Below are 18,948 nucleotides of genomic sequence, written 5' to 3' on the forward strand. Positions count from 1 at the left end.
CTCAATGCCTTTGCACTCCAGTGTGTGAGGATGGCCTGCAAGGGAAAGATGAAGCGAGTTTTTACTCCTCTATCAATTTCTCTTCCTCAGTCTCCAATTCTGATAATTCTTTGAGAAAGAAGTCTAGGAAGAAGCCTGATTACAAAAATGTCATGTTTCAGGCAATTTCTCCTTTGAAAGAGAAATGAGTATCACTTAGGGACGGGTACCTTCTACGCCAGTTGACTGGAGCATGACCTTGGTGTGATGACTGTTATTTTCTCACTGGTAGCAGGTGAGCAGTCACATCTGGGCCCAAGCACCTGCACTGTTAGCCATGTGTGAGCCCATCTTCCATTTCTTTTCTAGATATTGGAAGACCATTTGGTTGTTTCCCTTCTCGGGAAAGGATGAAACATCTTGACATCTCCCATACACTCAATATTATTATTACTAGCTTAGCTACAACCTTATTCAGAGGAGGATACTATAAGCCTAAGGACTCCCAACAGGGAAAAATAGCCCAGTGAGAAAAGGAGATAAGTAAATAGACAAACTACAAGAGAAGTAATGAACAATTTAAATAAAATATTCTTGGAACACTAGCAACATTGAAATAGATCTTTCATATATAAACCATAAAAACTTGAAAATAAGAGGAAGAGAAATAAGATAGAATAGTGTGCCAAAGTGTACCCTTAAGCAAGAGAACTCCACCCCAAGACAGTAGAAGACCTTGGTACAGAGGCTATGGCACTACCAAAGACTAGAGTACAATGGTTTGATTTTGGAGTGTCCTCCTAGAAGAGCTGCTTACCATCTAAAGAGTCTCTTCTACCCTTACAAGAGGAAAGTAGCCACTGTACAATAATAACAGTGCAGTAGTTAACCCCTTAAGCGAAGAAGAATGATTCGCTAATCTCAGTGTTGTCAGCTGTATGAGGACAGGAGAATGTGGAAGGAATAGGTCAGACTATTTGGTGTATTTTTATGCAAAGGAAATACGAGCCAAAACCAGAGAGGGGGATCCAATGTCGCACTGCCTGGCCCATCAAAGGACCCAATAACTCTCTAGTGGTACTATCTCTTTGGGTGGCTGATGCCCTGTCCAACTTACTACCTATAGAATAGGAGTGTGCATATTCCCGAACCTGTGCAAGTCCCTAGTCTGCTATACTCTAGAGCATTTATTTGGGCTGGACACTTATCCCATTTAATCAGATACTATTTGCTGCCCATTCTCTTGTCTGCCCGTTGTGAAAACGGATCTGAACGTTTGTATTTAATGGTGGAAAAAAATTCCTCTTGTGGTTTTGCAAACCTTCTAACCCTTTCAAGAGACAATGGAGCTCAGGATTCTTTTGGCATCAAGACCCAAGCACCATCACTGTCGGCCTTTTGAGGATAGAATGTGAGAGTCCATCTTCCCCTTTCTTTTTTGGACATATAAGGACCATCTTGTTTGTTTCCCATCACGTTAGATAATAACACAGCTTGACGTCTCCCCTTTCCTCATACTCACATAAAAGTGAGCATAATCTCAAGCAGGTGCATAGCCAGTCCCCGCTCCATCATGCCTAAGTACAGTCTCCTGAGCAGTCATCGGCCTTTATCTTTGAACCGGTTTGTTCACCAGACTGTTGAAGATGGAAACATTACATTCTGTACATTCTTCCATCAGAAAGGGAGACTTCATGATTTTGGTGGACCTGAAGAATTCATACTTCCAGATAGCCATTGATTGCCTCTTGGAAGTATCTGCTTGGTCTTGTAACAATTCAAGGCCCTGTGACTGGTATGATCCACTGCTCCTCAGTAGTTCACTTGCACGGCCCTCCTGGTGTCAGCTTGGATCCATTCGCACAGGATACTTATCTTTAGACATCTCACCGATTGACTCATACTTTTTCTTCCGAGTGGTAATTGCATAAGGATCGAGACAATATTACCTTATTTTAACAAGATCTGGGGATCGTGGAAGTGGGAGACATTGAATTATATGCCCAAGTAGAGAATGAAGTACTCTGGCGTGAGCATGCCCAGGGAGGTTGTGTAACTGATCTTGACCAGACAGTATCTTCCTGTTCGGCTTTAACAAGGTATTCCCGGGCGTCTGTCATTGTTGGAGATGCTCATAGCTCAGAGATATATCTGTCAGAAATTGCTTCAGTGGTGATCGAAGTGTCATTAATGGTCAGCTGCAGGGGATCTTCCATCCTATCCTTTTATTATTATCATTACTAGCTAAGCTACAACCCTAGTTTGAAAAACAGAATGCTTTAAGCACAAGGGCTCTAAAAGGGAAAATAGCCCAGTGAGAATAGGAAATAAACTATGAGAAATATTAAATAATGTAGAATATCTTAAGATCAGTAACAATGTTAAAATAAATATGTCATATAAACTATGAAGAGACTCATATATTGGCTTGTTCAACATAGAAACGTGTGCAGCAAGTTTGAACTTAAGAAGTTCCACTGATTCAACTTCCTGATTAGGAAGATCATTCTAGTATAAAACTTCTAGAATACTGTGTAGTATTGAGCCTTTTGATGGAAACGGCAAGGCTGCTAAAAGTGACTACATACCTAGTACTGCATACATTGTGATACAATCTGGGAGGATCCAGAATTATGGAAAATCTTATGCAACATGCATAATGAACTAACTGAATGATGGTGCCGTAGATTAATATTAAGATGAGGAACAAGAAATTTAATAGACTGCAAGTTTTTTCCAATCAATTAGGTTGAAATTCAGCAGCACAAAACAGACAGGAGTGCAATACTTGAAACAAAGTAGAATTAAGGAAATTAAAGATTTCTTCAGAATAAATTGATCGCCAAAAATCTTGAAAGGCTTTCTCAATACTGTATGCCGATTTTTGTGCAGTTGAAGAAGAAACAAACAGAATGGGTTTCTCAAAAGTAAATTTTTTTTCAAGAATAGGGCTAAAATTTTAAAGGAGTTGTATATAGATAAAGAAACATGAACAATGCAGAGTTCTGGATGTTGAGGAGCCACTGTCCTAGACTTACTCATAATCATACTTTAAGTTTTGTTAGGGTGCAACTTCATACCCCATCATTTGCACCATGCAGTAATTTTAGCTAGATCTCTTCTAAGGGATTCAGCAACCCAGATCTACATTCAGGAAATGAAATTGCCACAAAGAGAGTAGCATCTTCTCCATATGCAAAAAGCTTGTTTTCCTGGACAAACCACGTATCATAAGTATAGAACACTACCCTGAGGAACACCAGATATCACATTCCTATACTGTACTCACTATGGGGCCTAGCAACAACTCTTTGTAATCTATTACTTAGAATTCAATAATGATGCTAAGAAAAGACCCACCTACTTCCAACTGTTTTGAGTTTGTAAACAAGGGCCTCATGATTAACACGTCCAAATGTAGCACTAAAATCAAGGCTGTTACTATAAACTTCCTGAACACAATCAATGGATTTTTGCACATCATTGGAAATTGTAAGATCACATGATCCAAGGCCTTTGTGAAAGCCACATTACAAACTTAAGAGCACATTATTACCTTCAGCATACTTATTTAGACTTTTTACCTAAGGACAATCAAGAACTTTAGATAATAGGGGAGTTATGGAAGTTGGACTGTAATTTGCAGGGGTAGAGCTACTACAAATACTTTTTCCTAATGGAGTAAAAAAAAAAAAAAAGAAAACTCATTGCTAACTTGCAGAAAATAACAGACAAGTTAAGAGCTAAGAAATCTGCAGTCTATAAATAAACAAGGGAGAAATAATACTGGTAGAGAGTTATTTGAGCCTTTAACTGGCCAGGCAGTACTATATTGGATCCCTCAAATTTTGTGAAATTTCCTTACCTCTATGCTGTGGACTAGATAACATAAAGATAAAGACTGTTACCTGTTAGAGGACATAAAATGTGCTTTAACATACACACTCTTACTTTACTGGCTAACTCCTATCTTATTACAACATCTAAATGATTTTTAAAACAAATTTTCACCACAAAGTGGGTTAAGTTAAAGTAATGGATTTGCATGAAAAATATTGTTTTCAAAAATTCTAATTTGATGTAACATTTTGCGAGTTTATAAATATTTTCAAAACTGCATGTTAAATGCCATTGTAATTTTATTGCTGCTCGAAACTATGATAAAGGATATGTGCCATTTTAGGTGTCTCATCATTTTTCAAGGCAGCTAATGTCAATGTGACAGTAATTATGGGGTCTTCCTCTATACTTTATATTTTGACTGGAGAAACTACTCAGCTAATGCCATACAGAGTGAGATAGCAATGTATAGAATACTTGAAGTAAGTCCATCCATATACCAAAGGCACTTCCCCCAATTTTGGGGGGTAGCCGACATCAACAAAGAAACAAAACAAAAAGGGGACTACTCTCTACGTTCCTCCAGCCTAACCAGGGACTCAGCCGAGTTCAGCTGGTACTGCTAGGGTGCCACAGCCCAACCTCCCACATTATCCACCACAGATGAAGCTTCATAATGCTGAATCCCCTACTGTTGCTACCTCCGCGGTCATCTAAGGCACCGGAGGAAGCAGCAGGCCAAAACTAGAGTGCGGGGAGCAGTCACTCTCCCCCCAGCTCCATCTCCTTGATAACGTCTCACAGGATTTTTTATACAGGAGAGGGGGTTCCCAGCCCCCTCGTCCCGTCCCTTTTAGTCGCCTCTTACGACACGCAGGGATAACGTTGGCGCTATTCTAATTGTTTTTTTATGCCCCCGCGGCCACGGGGTTTGAAGTAAGTAGTTCGGATTTTTTATTGCAGTGTCTTACCGAACAATTTTACAGCTGTAGCTTCCCTACGAATGGCAGACTATAGATTCAAAACTACTGTGGTGGCGCCACCATCGCTGATGTAGGTGATGTCATCTCCCTCCACTCGAGGGAGCAATAGGTACAACTGTCCAGGTAACATCAATTCATTCTCTGCTGGCTTCTGGTGAACATCGGTGGTTGGTGCACAATTTTTTTCTTCATTTGTTGGGAAGTATTATCTCTTCAATATCAGCGAAGTATTCAACTCCGTGTTTGTAGGATTGAAGCTGAATTTCTTTTCTGCAATTTTGTGTTCTTACCATCATGTTGACTCTAGTCCTCCAGTAGTTAGGTTTTGCGCCGGTACAGAGTTGCCAGGTTTTCTAAATGAGGAAAGGCCAACTTCTAATCAACAGAAGCTTTAAAAGGCCAACCCATTAGTAGAAAAAGGCCAAATATACAGTATTATTAGACTCGCCTTTTTTCGTATTGCTAACGGCCAACCAATTTTGAAAAAAAAGGCCAAATTGAGGTCTTTTGGCCCGAAAAAAGACCAAACTGGCAACCCTGCTCCGGCAGGTGCAAAACCAGGTTAGTTAAATTAATTTATGATTAGCGCACTAAGTGAATTAAGTGTAGGGGTTGTGAGTGCTCTAGAGAATCTTCTTGTGATGAATGCAAGGATCGGAGTAAACATCAGTGGAAAGTTATTGTTTCTCACTCGGGGAAGATAATTAAGAATAGGAAGAGGAAGGCGGCTCTCAGAGCTGAAAGGAATACTAGTTTAGCTTCTTCGGCTTTTCTATCGAAGCTCCTGCTCCTATTCCTTCTTCTTCTCCTCTTATTATGTCTTCGATCTTGAGTCCTCCTACTCCTGCTCCCGTAACTCCTTTGCCAACTTCCCGTAGAGTCTCTCCTGACACCATTGCCAGCCTCGAGTCTAAATTTGTGAAGAAATTTGATGTATTAGCTAATACGGTGATGCAGTTAGTTTTATCTGAAAAGTCTTTCATAGGAAAGACTTCTAGTAAAGTGAAATGTGTCAGTGCAGTGCATCTGAGGGGATGGCTGTTTGTCCCGATAGTTCTCCTAAACGAAGGTCACTGTCCCGCTCCCCCGCCTTGAGGAGAAGACATACCGGAGGTCCAAGGGAGACTATCGGGGTTTGCCCACAGACAGTCGCTTCCTCAGTCGATCCTGTGGTGCAACAGCAGGATTCGACTAAACACCATTGGAAAGGTGTGTTGTTTGGTGACCAGTTATCGACTAAGTCGAGTGATTCGCCTTCAGTTAGACGTCGTAAGTAGCGTGATTCTTCAGTCTCACGTCCGTTGAAGAGACGTTCGACTGAAGAGGTGTTCTCTTCGCCTCCAGTGAAAAGGAACAGAGAAGTAGATATCGCTTGCCCGTCATGTAGCGTAGCTACGTGGACTTCGCCTCGTATTCTTACGACAGCGACAGCTGCCTTCGACTCGTTTGACTCGTCAAACTGTCGAAACTTGTCCTTCGACTTCGCATGCGACAGATAATTTGAGTGGCGCGACAACTCCGGTGGCGATCGTGTCGAATTCCACGACTCCAGTTGCTTCGACTTCAACACTAGAAGAAGAGAATCTAGTTCCGTTACGTCGACAGTTGCAAGAACTGATGAACTGGATGAAAGAAAATAAACAATGTACGAAGAACAATGAGTCGAATCAAGAACCGTCTCTATCGCCTATCTCTTCGGATGACGAGGAGGACTTAGAAGCGGACACTATTCCTCTCTTATGTTATTCGAAGCTTTTACACTACCTTCTCGACATGTACCCGGATTACTTCATAGTAGCCGCTCCTAGGTCGCCTGCTTCCATTTTCCTGATAAGAAGGAAGAATTTCAATCCTCTTCTCCCGAAGCTCGTTCTTTCCAAGGCTGCTAAACATTCGCTTCGTGATATAGAAGATTGGTTGAAGGTCAAGAGAGATCTTGAGAAAGCAACTTTCGCCTATCCTCCATCGAAACTTATTAAGAAGAGGTATAGGTTCTACATAACCGGGAAGCCCCTTCTATGTTAGTGTCTGACTCCTCTCAGGGGGACTTCTCTGGCTTGGTGGATGCTAATAGGAGATCCACGTTTGCAGCAGCTAAAATATTCTTTACATCGCCCGAGTTGGACCATTTGGTAAATATTTTCAAGATTTTATAAATTATGAGTTTCTTGGACTGGACGATCTGAGCTCTTGCTACGAAAATAGAGGATTGCTCTACTCTTCAGGAAGACCTGGCATCGGACTGGCTTGGGGTTTTGTCATGTGCCGACAAATCAGTTCGGGATGGTTGCGATGAACTGGCCTCTCTCTTTGCATTCGGGACTCTCAAGAAAAGACAGCTCTGGTGTTCGTTTGTTTCGAAAGGAGTCGCTTCGTCTCAGAAGTCCGCCCTTTTGTTTTCTCCTCTCGACAAGGATCATCTGTTTCTAGAAGAAATAGTGACCAAGATTCTTTCCGCACTAGAGAAGAAGTCTTCTAATGACTTGCTTGCACAGTCTTCTAAGCGGGTTAAACCCTCGACTGTGGCGACTACCACCTCGGTATCCCCTTTGCAGAAGAAACCCTTTCGAGGGGGTAGGTCTAGACCATTCATCAGGCCTCAATTTAATTTAAGACACCCAACCAAGTCCTCGACCAAACCCGACACGAAATCATCCAAGTGATTCTTCAATCCATGCGCCGGTAGGGGGCAGGTTGAACCTTTTTCGGGAGGAATGGAGTCACAGAGGGGCAGAGCCATGGGTGACACAAGTCCTCCAGTTCGGTTACTCCTTTCCTTTCAAAGACACTCCGCCTCTATCCAATGTTCCCATCACATTACCTGCCTACTCGCCGGGCTCGGAGAAGTTTGTAGCCTTAACCAGAGAAATAGAGATTCTCGTACAGAAGGCGGTCATAGAGGAGATAAGCGACAGACCATCCCCGGGGTTTTACAACCGTCTGTTCGTAGTCCCAAAGTCATCGGGGGACTGGAGGCCCGTACTGGATGTAAGCGCACTGAATTTGTTCGTCCAGAAGACCAAATTCAATATGGAAACGACTCGTTCAGTGTTGGAATCCCTTCGTCAAGGGGACTGGATGGTATCCCTGGATATGCAGGATGCATATTTCCACATTCTGATTCATCAGAACTCCAGGAAATATCTTCAGTTTGTGTTCATGGGCTGGATCTACCAGTTTCGAGCTCTTTGCTTCAGCCTCTCGATAGCACCGCAAGTATTTATGCGAGCGTTGACTCCTCTGGGAAAGTGGTAACACCTGGTCAGGTTAGGCTGATCCCTTGATTTGTTCAAGGGAAATTAACGTGTTGGCGGTCGGGCTAAGTCGCCCTCTTCAAGTAATGCCGTTAAAATGGATATGTGGCGCGCAGGACCATATTGGCGCGCACAACCAACTGGATGCGCACGAACAACTAGGCGCATGCAATCAGTTGAAGTGCACGAACAACTCTTATGGCAGAGTTTTTCGAACTCTCGTTGCGTGAAGTGTTCATGAGTACACAAGAGTTTTACTCTTATGACAGAGTTTTCGAACTCTCGTCCCGTGAATTGTTCGTGCGTGCCCATCGTCATCAAGAGTTTTTACTATGATGACAGAGGGATGCCCGCTGCCTAAGGGTTTACGAATCTCTACAGGTAACTATGACACAGTTCCTTTGGGTCCTGGTCACGTAACACGATTCCTGAAAATTCCGTCAGGAATAAGCGACAAAGTTCCTGTGGGTTCTCGGCACAACTTCCTTAAGGTCGTGAGAAAGGTATTCACAAATAGATTCTGAACCCCTAGGTTCTCATCCGAATCTCTTGGTTTCCGCGATCCAGAGGTTTCTGAAAACTATGGTCGACCTCCCCCCCTCTCCGGGATGGGTCTTCCAAAGGTGTGACTTGTTACGTATCTCTACACTCCCAGCTGATTACTATATCAGCTAGTCAGGTTTCGCCAGCACCGATCCTTTCGTTTTCGAACAAACCACCGTCAACTTTCCTCCTCCTTCCCACTTCGAGTGGTTTGGTTAGCAGACGGAAATGAGCGAGGAATAAAAAATTATATGCATTCCAGTTCATTTCCCCTGGCAGGCCTTGCCTGATTTATACGGTAATTTTTCTCACTAGCGAGAAAGCGTTCGAAGGCAACCCCTTCGGGTAAGTGGTCGATGGCAATTATGTTTGGCATTCTTGAATCAAACTCCCACATACAAGACCTCACCCTTTTCGGGAGACTCGTTCCTGAGAAGTTCTTACAGAACTTCAATGGGTGTTGTTTAAACTTCATGAAGGTCGTAAGCCGTCCTAGAGCATGCGCTCTAGCCAAGACAAAACCGCGAGGTTATTGTCTTAAACTCGGTTCTACCGTTTGATGGAGGTAGCTTCCCCCGTCATTGTACCCTGGGTATAACGACTTGCTTTTTACGCGATAGGCTTCTGAGACCTTTTTATTTTATCCTTACAGGGTTATTGTTTTGAACAATTAGTCCCGAAGGAACGTTGTTAGCTAACGTTAAAAGAACGATAGCAACAGCGTGGGCAACTTTTCATTACGTTTACGAACGTTTCTAACTCCGCCCACAGGTAACCAGACGTCCGTTTCTTTGTAATGAACACTGGCTAGCTCCTCACATAAAGAGGAGGGGTAAACCAAAGGTGAAATGATCGCCTCTATAACTGTATATTTTGTTTGAGAACATGTTCGCTCTCATTCAAGAAAATATTACAGTTAGTCAACTATCAAAATTCTTTTGGCAATAATGTGGCAGCTTTCAAGAAAACCCTGAAGACTTATCTCTTTGGAAAGTGTTATGATAGTGATCAGAAAACAATTAAGCCTGAATACAAATACTAGCGAATAACTTAAAAGATACAGAGCAAAATGTAAACTGGAAAGAAGTTATTTTCACACATCAAGGCCCGCCTGAACAGACTCTTAGTGTCTGATGGAGGGCGAGAAATAAATCCCTAAAAGTAAAAGTAAAAGTAAGTAATGTTGCGATTCGTCGCACATACATTATTCGTGCAACTTTTCTTATCCGTGGCCACAAAAACTTGTTCTCAAAAACCTGACAGACTTGATAGGCGGGCATTAAGATATTATCTCCGCAGAACAGAGTTTTCTGAGAGAGTTAATTGTAGAAGCACATTCTCAAGCTAACGACTCAGTGTTTCCTTTACTGAGAGGGAAAAGCGCACGAAGTTCGAGCGGTAGCGACTTCTCTTGCTTTTCGACACAACTAGTCGCTATCCGCTATCCTGCAAAGTACCCGTTGGGAGGTCTGAATATGTTTTTGCTATGCATTATTTGAAAGAAATCGAAACAGTGTTTGAAGATTGTAAGTTTCTCAGTCCGCTTTCGGTAGCTGGAATGGTGTTGAGAGGAACGACATAGGGGGTCTCTCCCTCTGTTAGCCTATGTTTCGCCTTATACCAAGGTTGGCGAGTTAAAGGGAAGTCTGGGGGTACAATGTACCTGGAGTACTCACCAATCATTTTAGTGTTAGTTTTGGTGGGTAAAGGTTTTTATTTTGGTGTAGGTGACAGTTTTTTCTTGTTGGTTATTTCTGGTCTTAGCCCAGGGCAAGGGCGATATTTTCTTGTATCTTCGCTCAGTCAGCAGTGAACACCATGACTACGAGGATCTTCCACTCCGTGTAGAGGCACCCATTGGTCATATTCCAAGCCTTCTACTATGTAAGATGAGCACCGACCAGAGGCAGTATTCTCCTGCCATAGCTCTCTTACAAGATAAGGTACAACAGGCACTAACAGTGCTTTTGGGTATACTTTATTTTCAAGAATCGTATGCGATTGTTGAAGTGCATCCACAGCCCCACATCCTTGCAATGGGTAATCAGCCGTATAATTGTTTGGTAAGACACTGCAATAAAAATGGATTTTCATTATAAAATGAAATTTTATTGCATACTTACCGAACAATTTTTAATTAAAGCCCTCCCTCCTCCCCACTTATGGATGGTTGGGCAGAACGAATTGATGTTACTTAGACAGTTGTACCTATATCTCCCTTGAGTTGAGGGAGATAACGTCACCTACATCAGCGATGGCAGCGCCACCGCGGTAGTTTTGAATCTATAGTCTGCCATTCGTAGGGAACCTACAGCTGTATAATTGTTCGGTAAGTATGCAATAAAATTACATTTTATAATGAAAATCCATTTTTAAACATAAATACTAGTTTTATATAGTTTGCAGATTTGAATTTTAGAAATGGTACTTTAAATCATTATTTTGACGAGTATTATCTGAGTCATTTATACCAATTAATTTTCTTGAAATTCTACCTTCAGTTCAAGAATACCAAATATATACTTTATTTATAATTTACTGATATTTTCTTGCAATTTTGCTTTGTAATAGTTGCTTTAATAGCTGCTATGTTCAGCTAAAATGAATCATAGTGTTGTATTGTTTTTATGTATGATTAATTTTTTTTTTTACTTTGACTACCAGTAATGGTATTTGAAGTGCTAAAGTCATTGGTACAAACTTGATGCATTCAGTAATTTTCTTTTAATTTCTAGTTCATTGCTGGGATTATCGAAGGTTTATTACAACTGGAAGCAACCAACAACCAGAAGATGAACTCAAAATATCTAAACAGCTCATTGAACGCAATTTGAGTAACTACTCAGCTTGGCATTATAGGTCAAAGCTTTTACCTGTGGTGTATCCCCCATCGGCGAGCACTCCACATCCAATACCAGTTGATATCCTCATTAAGGTAATTATTGTAATTTGATATGGGTGAGAGAATGTTCTTTTTTAAATTTAAGAAACTTTTTGTTATATCCTATTTATTATTTCATTAGGTAGGAGACTGAATGAGGAGAAATTAATTGCTGGTGAAGCTTTAGGTCTGCTCTGACATCATTCCAAAACATTGTTTTCATTCAGAAAGGGTAATTAATATCTTCTCTATTTATTTGTTTCGACATGAATACAAACACTCATTCTTACATAGAAGTTAACAGCGCAAGCTGGAACACGACTATAAAAATTTTTAACCAAGTGTCAACAATTGTCCCTGTTGTTATCAGTGGGTAGCAGGGGACCCCCCCCCCCCCCTCACTCACAACAATCCCGCTTTGGTTTCAGCTGTAGTTGAAAGCGGACGTTTTCTTCCATCCTCCTGCTACTGACTTTGCGTGAAAACTTCCTTTTTCCTTTAAGTAGGTGTGAGCAGTGTGTGAACCTTTGAGGTTGCTGATATGTGGTTTTGTCATGGCATAGCTATGGAGATGGATCCTCGCTACCTCTGCCCTTTGTGTAGAGGACACTCCTGCACAAAGGCCTCTCCATGCAACAAGTATCTGGAGTGGCCATTCTCCCAGTGGAAACGATGTGGCAGGAAGAAGAGAGTCTGAAAGGGATTCTTTGCCTTCAGGGTCTTCCTTAAAGTCAAAGAAATCTAGTCTTCTTCCTCCCTCTCCTGGTGTCCTCCCCTCTGCCTCCTCCTATTCAACTTCCTCCAGAAGTTGATCAAATAAGATCTGTGGCTGTTTATCTCTCAGGCAACCCTTTGGTCAGGAAGTTATCCTGTCTCCCTTAGTGGGACAGTGAAACTTTTCTCACTTGGGGAATCTGCATTCTAAGACGCTCTGCATCTTTTGCAGTCTTCCTTGAGACTTTGGGTTCCCCATCGAAGAATAAGCTACTGCAGGTGTTAGTCCATGGGGCTCAACAGGACAGTGCTTTAGGTCCTAGCAGGCTTGGCTTTAGCACTTAATCCTGTAGAACCAACAGGAGGTAGTCCCTCCTGCTCGGTCTCTCAATGACCTGCAGTCAGGTAAGAGTTGCCCCAGTGCAAGCACAACTCCCTGGGGCAGCTTAGTGAAGTGTACCCCTAGCGGGAGGACAGCCTTGTCCATCCTCACCCTTCTGAAATTGCTGACCCTTCAGAAGCTTTCAGCAAATGCCCTCGCAAGTGCGAGAAGTTGTCCTCACCTGGGACCCCATCTTCCCTCGTAGCTCAGAAGCACCAGTACAACTTGTCACCTGTGTCCACTAGCTCTGAACTATCTTCAAAGATGAGCTCTTTTTAGCTTGCAGATGATCTTTTGTGCAATCATTTGGTAAACCAGTGCTTCACCCAATGTATCATTGTTATTTTGCAAGACTCGCTGAGTCTCCAGCAGTGCACTCTCGCCAGGTCCAATCACTATTGTGCTCACTAGGTCAGGTTGAGAGCATTTTTCGTCATTTGCTGCATGTCGGGCTTGCCCACCTGTCCTCTCAACCACTTAAGCAGACTGTACCTGCTTAGGTAGAGCGTGCATAACAACCTCTTGCTCACACACCTACTTCTGTGCATCCACTCCCCTATTTGGTTGAGCTAGTCTCGCCAAAGGGAGTAGTGCACACTACTCATCTATGCGCTCCTGTTCAGGTGCTTTATTAAGTTACTTCCACCACCTTTCTTGAGGCAAAGAAATTATAGAGTAAAGTAATGTAGTTAACGACGACCCTTCTCTCCTCCTAGATGCAGAGTTTCTGCCCTATCTCTTGCCATCACTGATGTCATAGGCAGGAGAGGATGAGGAAGGATACGATTCAGGTCTCCTCTTTGATGTACCTCTGGTTGGGACGGTTGGCTTCTTGGCTACCACCGAAGATCTGTCGAACCTGATAAGCTGAAGGTGTTCAAGAACATTGTCCTTACTGGCGCAAGGGAGATGGAATTCTTGACACACAATGCTGCTAACCAGTGGGCTAACTTGGTCGTGAAGAGGTGAAATGCTGTTGTCTTCAAATTTCAGAGACAGGTGCCAAAGAAGGAGATCATACATCTCCATAACTCCTCTGTTAGAACCTCGTCCTTGTTCCCTCTCAAGGACGTCAAGGTGGTGACCGAGAAGTGGAGGAAGGCGAGCCAAGACTCTCTTCTCCACAGGGCTGTTACATCCTGGCCTATCTCGTCAGCACCTGCTGGGCCTAAGGCTTCTTGAGCAGCGGAACAAGGAAATAATGCCGGACGGTCATAAGCAATTTCAACCTAAGAAGGGTAATCCCCAAAGACTGCCTTTCATTGGCAGTTTCCAGCTTCTGCCAGAATCATACCCTTAGTAAAGGACATAGGTTATTATAGGTAGGAAAAACACAAATTTCTTTCAAAAGTTTTGATTTTAAGAAACTCTTACTAATCTAACTTTAGAGTGGAGCTCATTCATCACACTTACTCTGCATGGTACAATTGTTACCAAGTGACTGACAAAAGAAGAGAAGGTCTTAAGATGCTGAAAGAAATTTATTGGACTAACACTTTACACAGTTATGTGTTTTAGTAACAATAGGAGACATACCTGATAGTCCCAGAACTAATTTTTTCCAAAAGAAGACAGATTACTGTACAGTGAATGGAGCACCCCAGAGTAGCGTAAGATGGTCACGTTAACACAGAAACATTTAGTAGTTAGGCTCGACAAAAATATTGTGTAAAGTTTTCTGTGTCATTGGTGCAACAGTTTGATGTCATATTGATGCCTAACATGTATTCACTGTACATAGACATAGTAATGTGGCAATTATTGCACGTTAATTGTGTTGATTTTGATTTTCAATGTTTAGGTTAAAAAGTTCTTGTACTTCAAGATATAAGCAATGTGATTTTTGGATACGACAAATTAGAATTTTCATTATTTGTTATGTTTATCATTATTATTATTATTATTATTATTATTATTATTATTATTATTATTGTTATTAGTAAAGTATTGTTATGATTATAATGAGTGTAATATGGAATAAAGTAAAAAGATTGTATTATGCAAAGCTAGTTTTATACCCTAGTTGTAGAATTAGCAGTACCTAGAGTGTGTGTGTTCTTCATAATTACCAAAGAAATATTTAAAAATGTAGCCAGGGAACTTTAGGAGTTAAGATTTTTAGATTAGTACTCAACTTTCCAAGTATTTTTATCAAGTCCAACACTGCCATGTGCAGTTTGAGTATTTTATTTAATAAAGTGCATGAAGCTCATGTGGATTGGATAAAGGTAAATGGTGTTGTAAACTAATGAATGTGCAGCAGAGAATGTGTTCATTGGTATCACCTTCTTGACAAGAATACTATTGTAATGTTGCTAAATGGGTATAATACCAAATCAGAGTATGGTTTGTGATTGAACTTCTATAACCATTCCATCATGCTCCAAGACATTGATGAATTAAATGATTTCTTCCAGAAGTAGGTTTATAAACATGCTAAACATGTAATTTATCATTTGTATTTCAGGAATTGAAAACTGTTGTTGAAGCAGTGTTCACAGACCCTTCTGATCAGAGTCCATGGTTTTTTCTCAGATGGCTCATTAACCGACAAGAAAAGAACCCAAGGTATTGTAGGCACTTGTTATTTTAGTCATGGTGATTTCTAATAATTATTAGCAATTGACCCTTAGAGTGCCATTTGACATATTTTAAGTCAAATTTTCTCTACTCCCTCTGGTGCCATAGTACTTTTATGTTTACCTATATGAAAACTACAAAATATTCAAGAGTATATATGTTAATTCACCTATATGATAAAAAGTATTATGTTAATATAAGGTAAGCAAAATCTTGAAAAAGGGGCCTGAAGCTTGAGTTCCAAATTATTTGGTTGATGGTTGGTGCTTAAAGGGTTAATGTAAAAATATTAAGAAACAAGTAGTGATTGGTGGTAAAAATTTAGTTATTTAAACTACTAGTACTGCAGAATGGTAGATTACTAAGTAAATGTGCTATTAGTACTGTTTTATGTTTCTATATTATAAAACTTATTGTGAGTTATAGCAGTCTATTGTATTAGACTTTGTATTCAAATTTCTTTGAAAATTATATCTGTTGCATTAATGTAGCTTATTGTTAGTTTTGTAATTGTTAAAGTCATAACCATCAATTTTCTTTTTAGCTTTTTATATGAATTTTAGAGACCCCAGAAGTTTACTTTTGTTGTGAATTAGATGTGATTTTCTAGAAAGGAGGCAATTAAAACCTCATAAATCGATAAGAATTCACAAACCACAGTGGCAACCAATTTATTCTGATTAATTAGTAGGTTTTGCAATTGTTACCTTTCCCATGACACTTATCACATTGTTGGGGTTGAGGATATCAAAACTATTTTGAAAGTAGGGCTGTCACCCCCTTTTTCTTAGAAATTTTTCTTCTTTATTTCTTCTTTACTTCTTGAAGTCAGTGTCATCTTGCATGTGGATTTGGTTGCTCTTTTTTGTCAAAGAAAAGACAAGACATCAGAGAACAACTATCCAAATATGGCTTTAATTTTGTATTAATTTTTAGTTCATCTACCTAATTGCGTGGAGACACTCAATTTACCCTGATAAATTTTTCTTTTGCCCTTCCAGGGCTAACTATTTCCATGACTTTTTCCTCTGAATCCTAAGCAGTTAATTTAAAAAGACTAACTTTATGACTGTAAAATGAAGATGAGTAAGTAAAAAGATCTCTCATTGCCATCTTCCCTCTCCATGATCATATACCACAGTATTACAGTACTACACTGCATCATGTAATGAGACTAGAGGGTTATTGAAATTTTCTCTTTTGTGCCGATCCAATTATGTCCATACTTACCTAGCATTCATATTGCTATTTTCTCAAAGCTGGTTGAATGTAGAATTCTATCCATAAGCTAAAAATTTACCTTTATTACCTCTGCCAACGAAGTTGGAAGAAGGTTATGTTTTACCCCCTGTTTGTGTGTTAGTTAGTGAACACCTTCCTGGCCACAATTTTCATCATGGAGTAATCAAACTTCCATGGATTAACTGTTATCTAGAAAACTGGAAAGGATTAAATCTTGGAAGGTTAAGGTCAAAGGTCAAGGTCACAGTCAAGCAAAATGTCCAATTCACCTAATCAGCCATAAGTTTGGACATCGTTGTCACAGTGACTTCAAACTTGTTCATATTTGAGTGTATGAAAATACACGCCAATTAATACATGTTGTAAAAGGTCAGATTCTGGTAATCAACCATACGGCCATAATTCTAATTGTAAAGTAATGAAACTTGCATGGATTTTAAACTTAGGTAAATAACTGGAAATGACTAAATTTTTGAAGGTCAGGGATGAGCAAAACGTCCATATCACATAATCAGACATAAGTTTGGACATCCCTGTTACAGAAATTTCAAACTTGGTTCATAATTGGGTGTATAAAAATCCACGCCAATTAATACATGTTAAGGTCAAAGGTCGAGGAAAAGGTCAAGAAATAAGCTGCCGTGGCTGAGGTCTACACTCTGCTGGGTGCCCTTTAGTCTTCCCTTGTAATTGTTCTACCTCTTTAATGTAGTATTAGAATCATATACCAGTGATTGGCAACACTAATGTATGGGTAGGTCATATCTCTGTCTTTCAGCTCTCTTATCGGGTTAGGTGCTTGAGCACACGATACCCATGTTCCAGGTTGTGATTCTGTTTTTTTTAAGGAAATTTTTATAGAAACTCATTATTATTTACCGATATTAATTTTAAGTGGATGTCTTCTGCTTTCTTTATGTTGGCCTGTAAGTGTTGTTCAAGAGATTTATTCATGGGCAGTATTGATCTTCATTCTCTTTTGTCACATTCTGGGGGCTGTAGTGTGATTTGGATAAATGTTGTGAAGAGTGTGTTTCCCTTTCAGTTCCTCTTATGAAGTCATTATTATTATTATTATTATTATTATAATTATTAATTGCTAAGCTACAACCCTAGTTGGAAAAGTAGAATGCTATAAGCCCAGGGGCTCCAACAGGGAAAGTAGCAGCTGCTTAAGAGAAAGATTGAATTTGTTAAAGAAATTATCTTATAATTATGAGGGAAAATCTTGATGTTACTAGACTATTTAAGGTTTGTAAAGCGAGGTAGCTGATGCCACACCAGCTGTTGCTAATAGCAGGAATTGACATCAATAAGCTCCATCACTTTTTACAGATTCGGCATTGTTTAAGCAGCTTGAAATGCCATGAGCCATCGTGATTTTAATTTTAGGGTAACAACCAAGTTGTGCCTAGCTGTTCTGGTGTACCAGTCAGTAAGAGTTCTGTTGGTACACTGCATTATAGAGTCGATAGCTTCTTCTCAAGCCTCGCTCTCTCAATTACTTGAGGCCATTCTATTATGAAACTCGCATTTATCAGAGATCAATGAATCTCCTTCGGTTAATGAATGGATCAAATATTTATTAATACAAGTGTTTGTTTTTCAGTCTCAGGACAGATCTAGTATTCACCAGGATGATGGATCCTATCTCAAAATTGTTAAGGTTCCTGGTCATCAGAGTTCTGTTATAATTGGACAGTTGGATGATTAACTGATCTTTGAAAAAGATTCACGTTCAGCAATGTTATGAAGGTTATTGAAAAGGCTAGGAGCCTTAGTCAATATGAAGAATCCTGGTTCCTTCTCAAAGGATTCTATATATTGTAATGATAATAGCAAAAGTTCCTTTTTGGGCTTTCCCATCTGAAAATAGGACTCTATCCTTCCTTCAGCTGCTGGAGAAGTCCAAGCAGGGAAGTTTGATGTAGCAAATCAATTAAATAGGAACTGACAGACTCTTCCAAATGAATGGTTTCTGCATCTTTTATTGTGTTAAGATATTTGGAATTTGTAAGTAAAGTATACCCAAGGCCCCAGGGGATGCATACAATTGGAAACTATTGTCAGTCTCCTTATTAAACAAATAACTGGTGAAATTTGGAAACATTCTGGTGATGAATGCAAGGCATATAAATCATTGATACTGTTGTGATGATACTAATGTAACATTCAGGCTTCCATCTAGCCACAGTACTATGTATAGACATATACTGTAGTTCAGCCGGAATGTTGCCGGATTAGCTAGCTCTTGCCGGAGTATCTAGCATGCTAGTTAAGAGAGAGAGAGAGAAAGCATGGAGTGAAGGCTATCCATTACTGTGTATGTATACAGTAATAAAGGATGTAAAAGTCTAATTTTACTGCCTTTCTCCAAAAAGAAGGTTCAAATGGAAGGGGAGAATGTAACATTCAGGCTTCCATCTAGCCACAGTCCATGCCGTTCCTCTCAACAAGGTAGAAACAGAGTTCCACTGCTGGCGCCATCCTAGGCCACAAGAGTATACTACTCTACAGCCTAGGGTCTGCGAGCATAGGACTAGTCTACTA

At 40.4% G+C, this 18,948-nt stretch overlaps 1 protein-coding gene across 1 annotated transcript in view; it reads left to right on the forward strand.

Moving 5' to 3' along the window:
* The window catches only part of RabGGTa (Rab geranylgeranyltransferase subunit alpha), a 46,541-nt gene that overhangs the window by 19,832 nt on the left and 7,761 nt on the right, over positions 1 to 18,948 (forward strand). Inside the window, exons 5-6 of the mRNA XM_068389608.1 lie at positions 11,335 to 11,534; positions 15,044 to 15,144. Coding sequence (XP_068245709.1) covers positions 11,335 to 11,534; positions 15,044 to 15,144 — 301 coding nt within the window. The remainder of the gene's footprint in view (positions 1 to 11,334; positions 11,535 to 15,043; positions 15,145 to 18,948) is intronic.

This window comes from Palaemon carinicauda, chromosome 16, assembly GCF_036898095.1.
Source record: "Palaemon carinicauda isolate YSFRI2023 chromosome 16, ASM3689809v2, whole genome shotgun sequence".
In the NCBI taxonomy this organism is placed as follows: domain Eukaryota; kingdom Metazoa; phylum Arthropoda; class Malacostraca; order Decapoda; family Palaemonidae; genus Palaemon; species Palaemon carinicauda.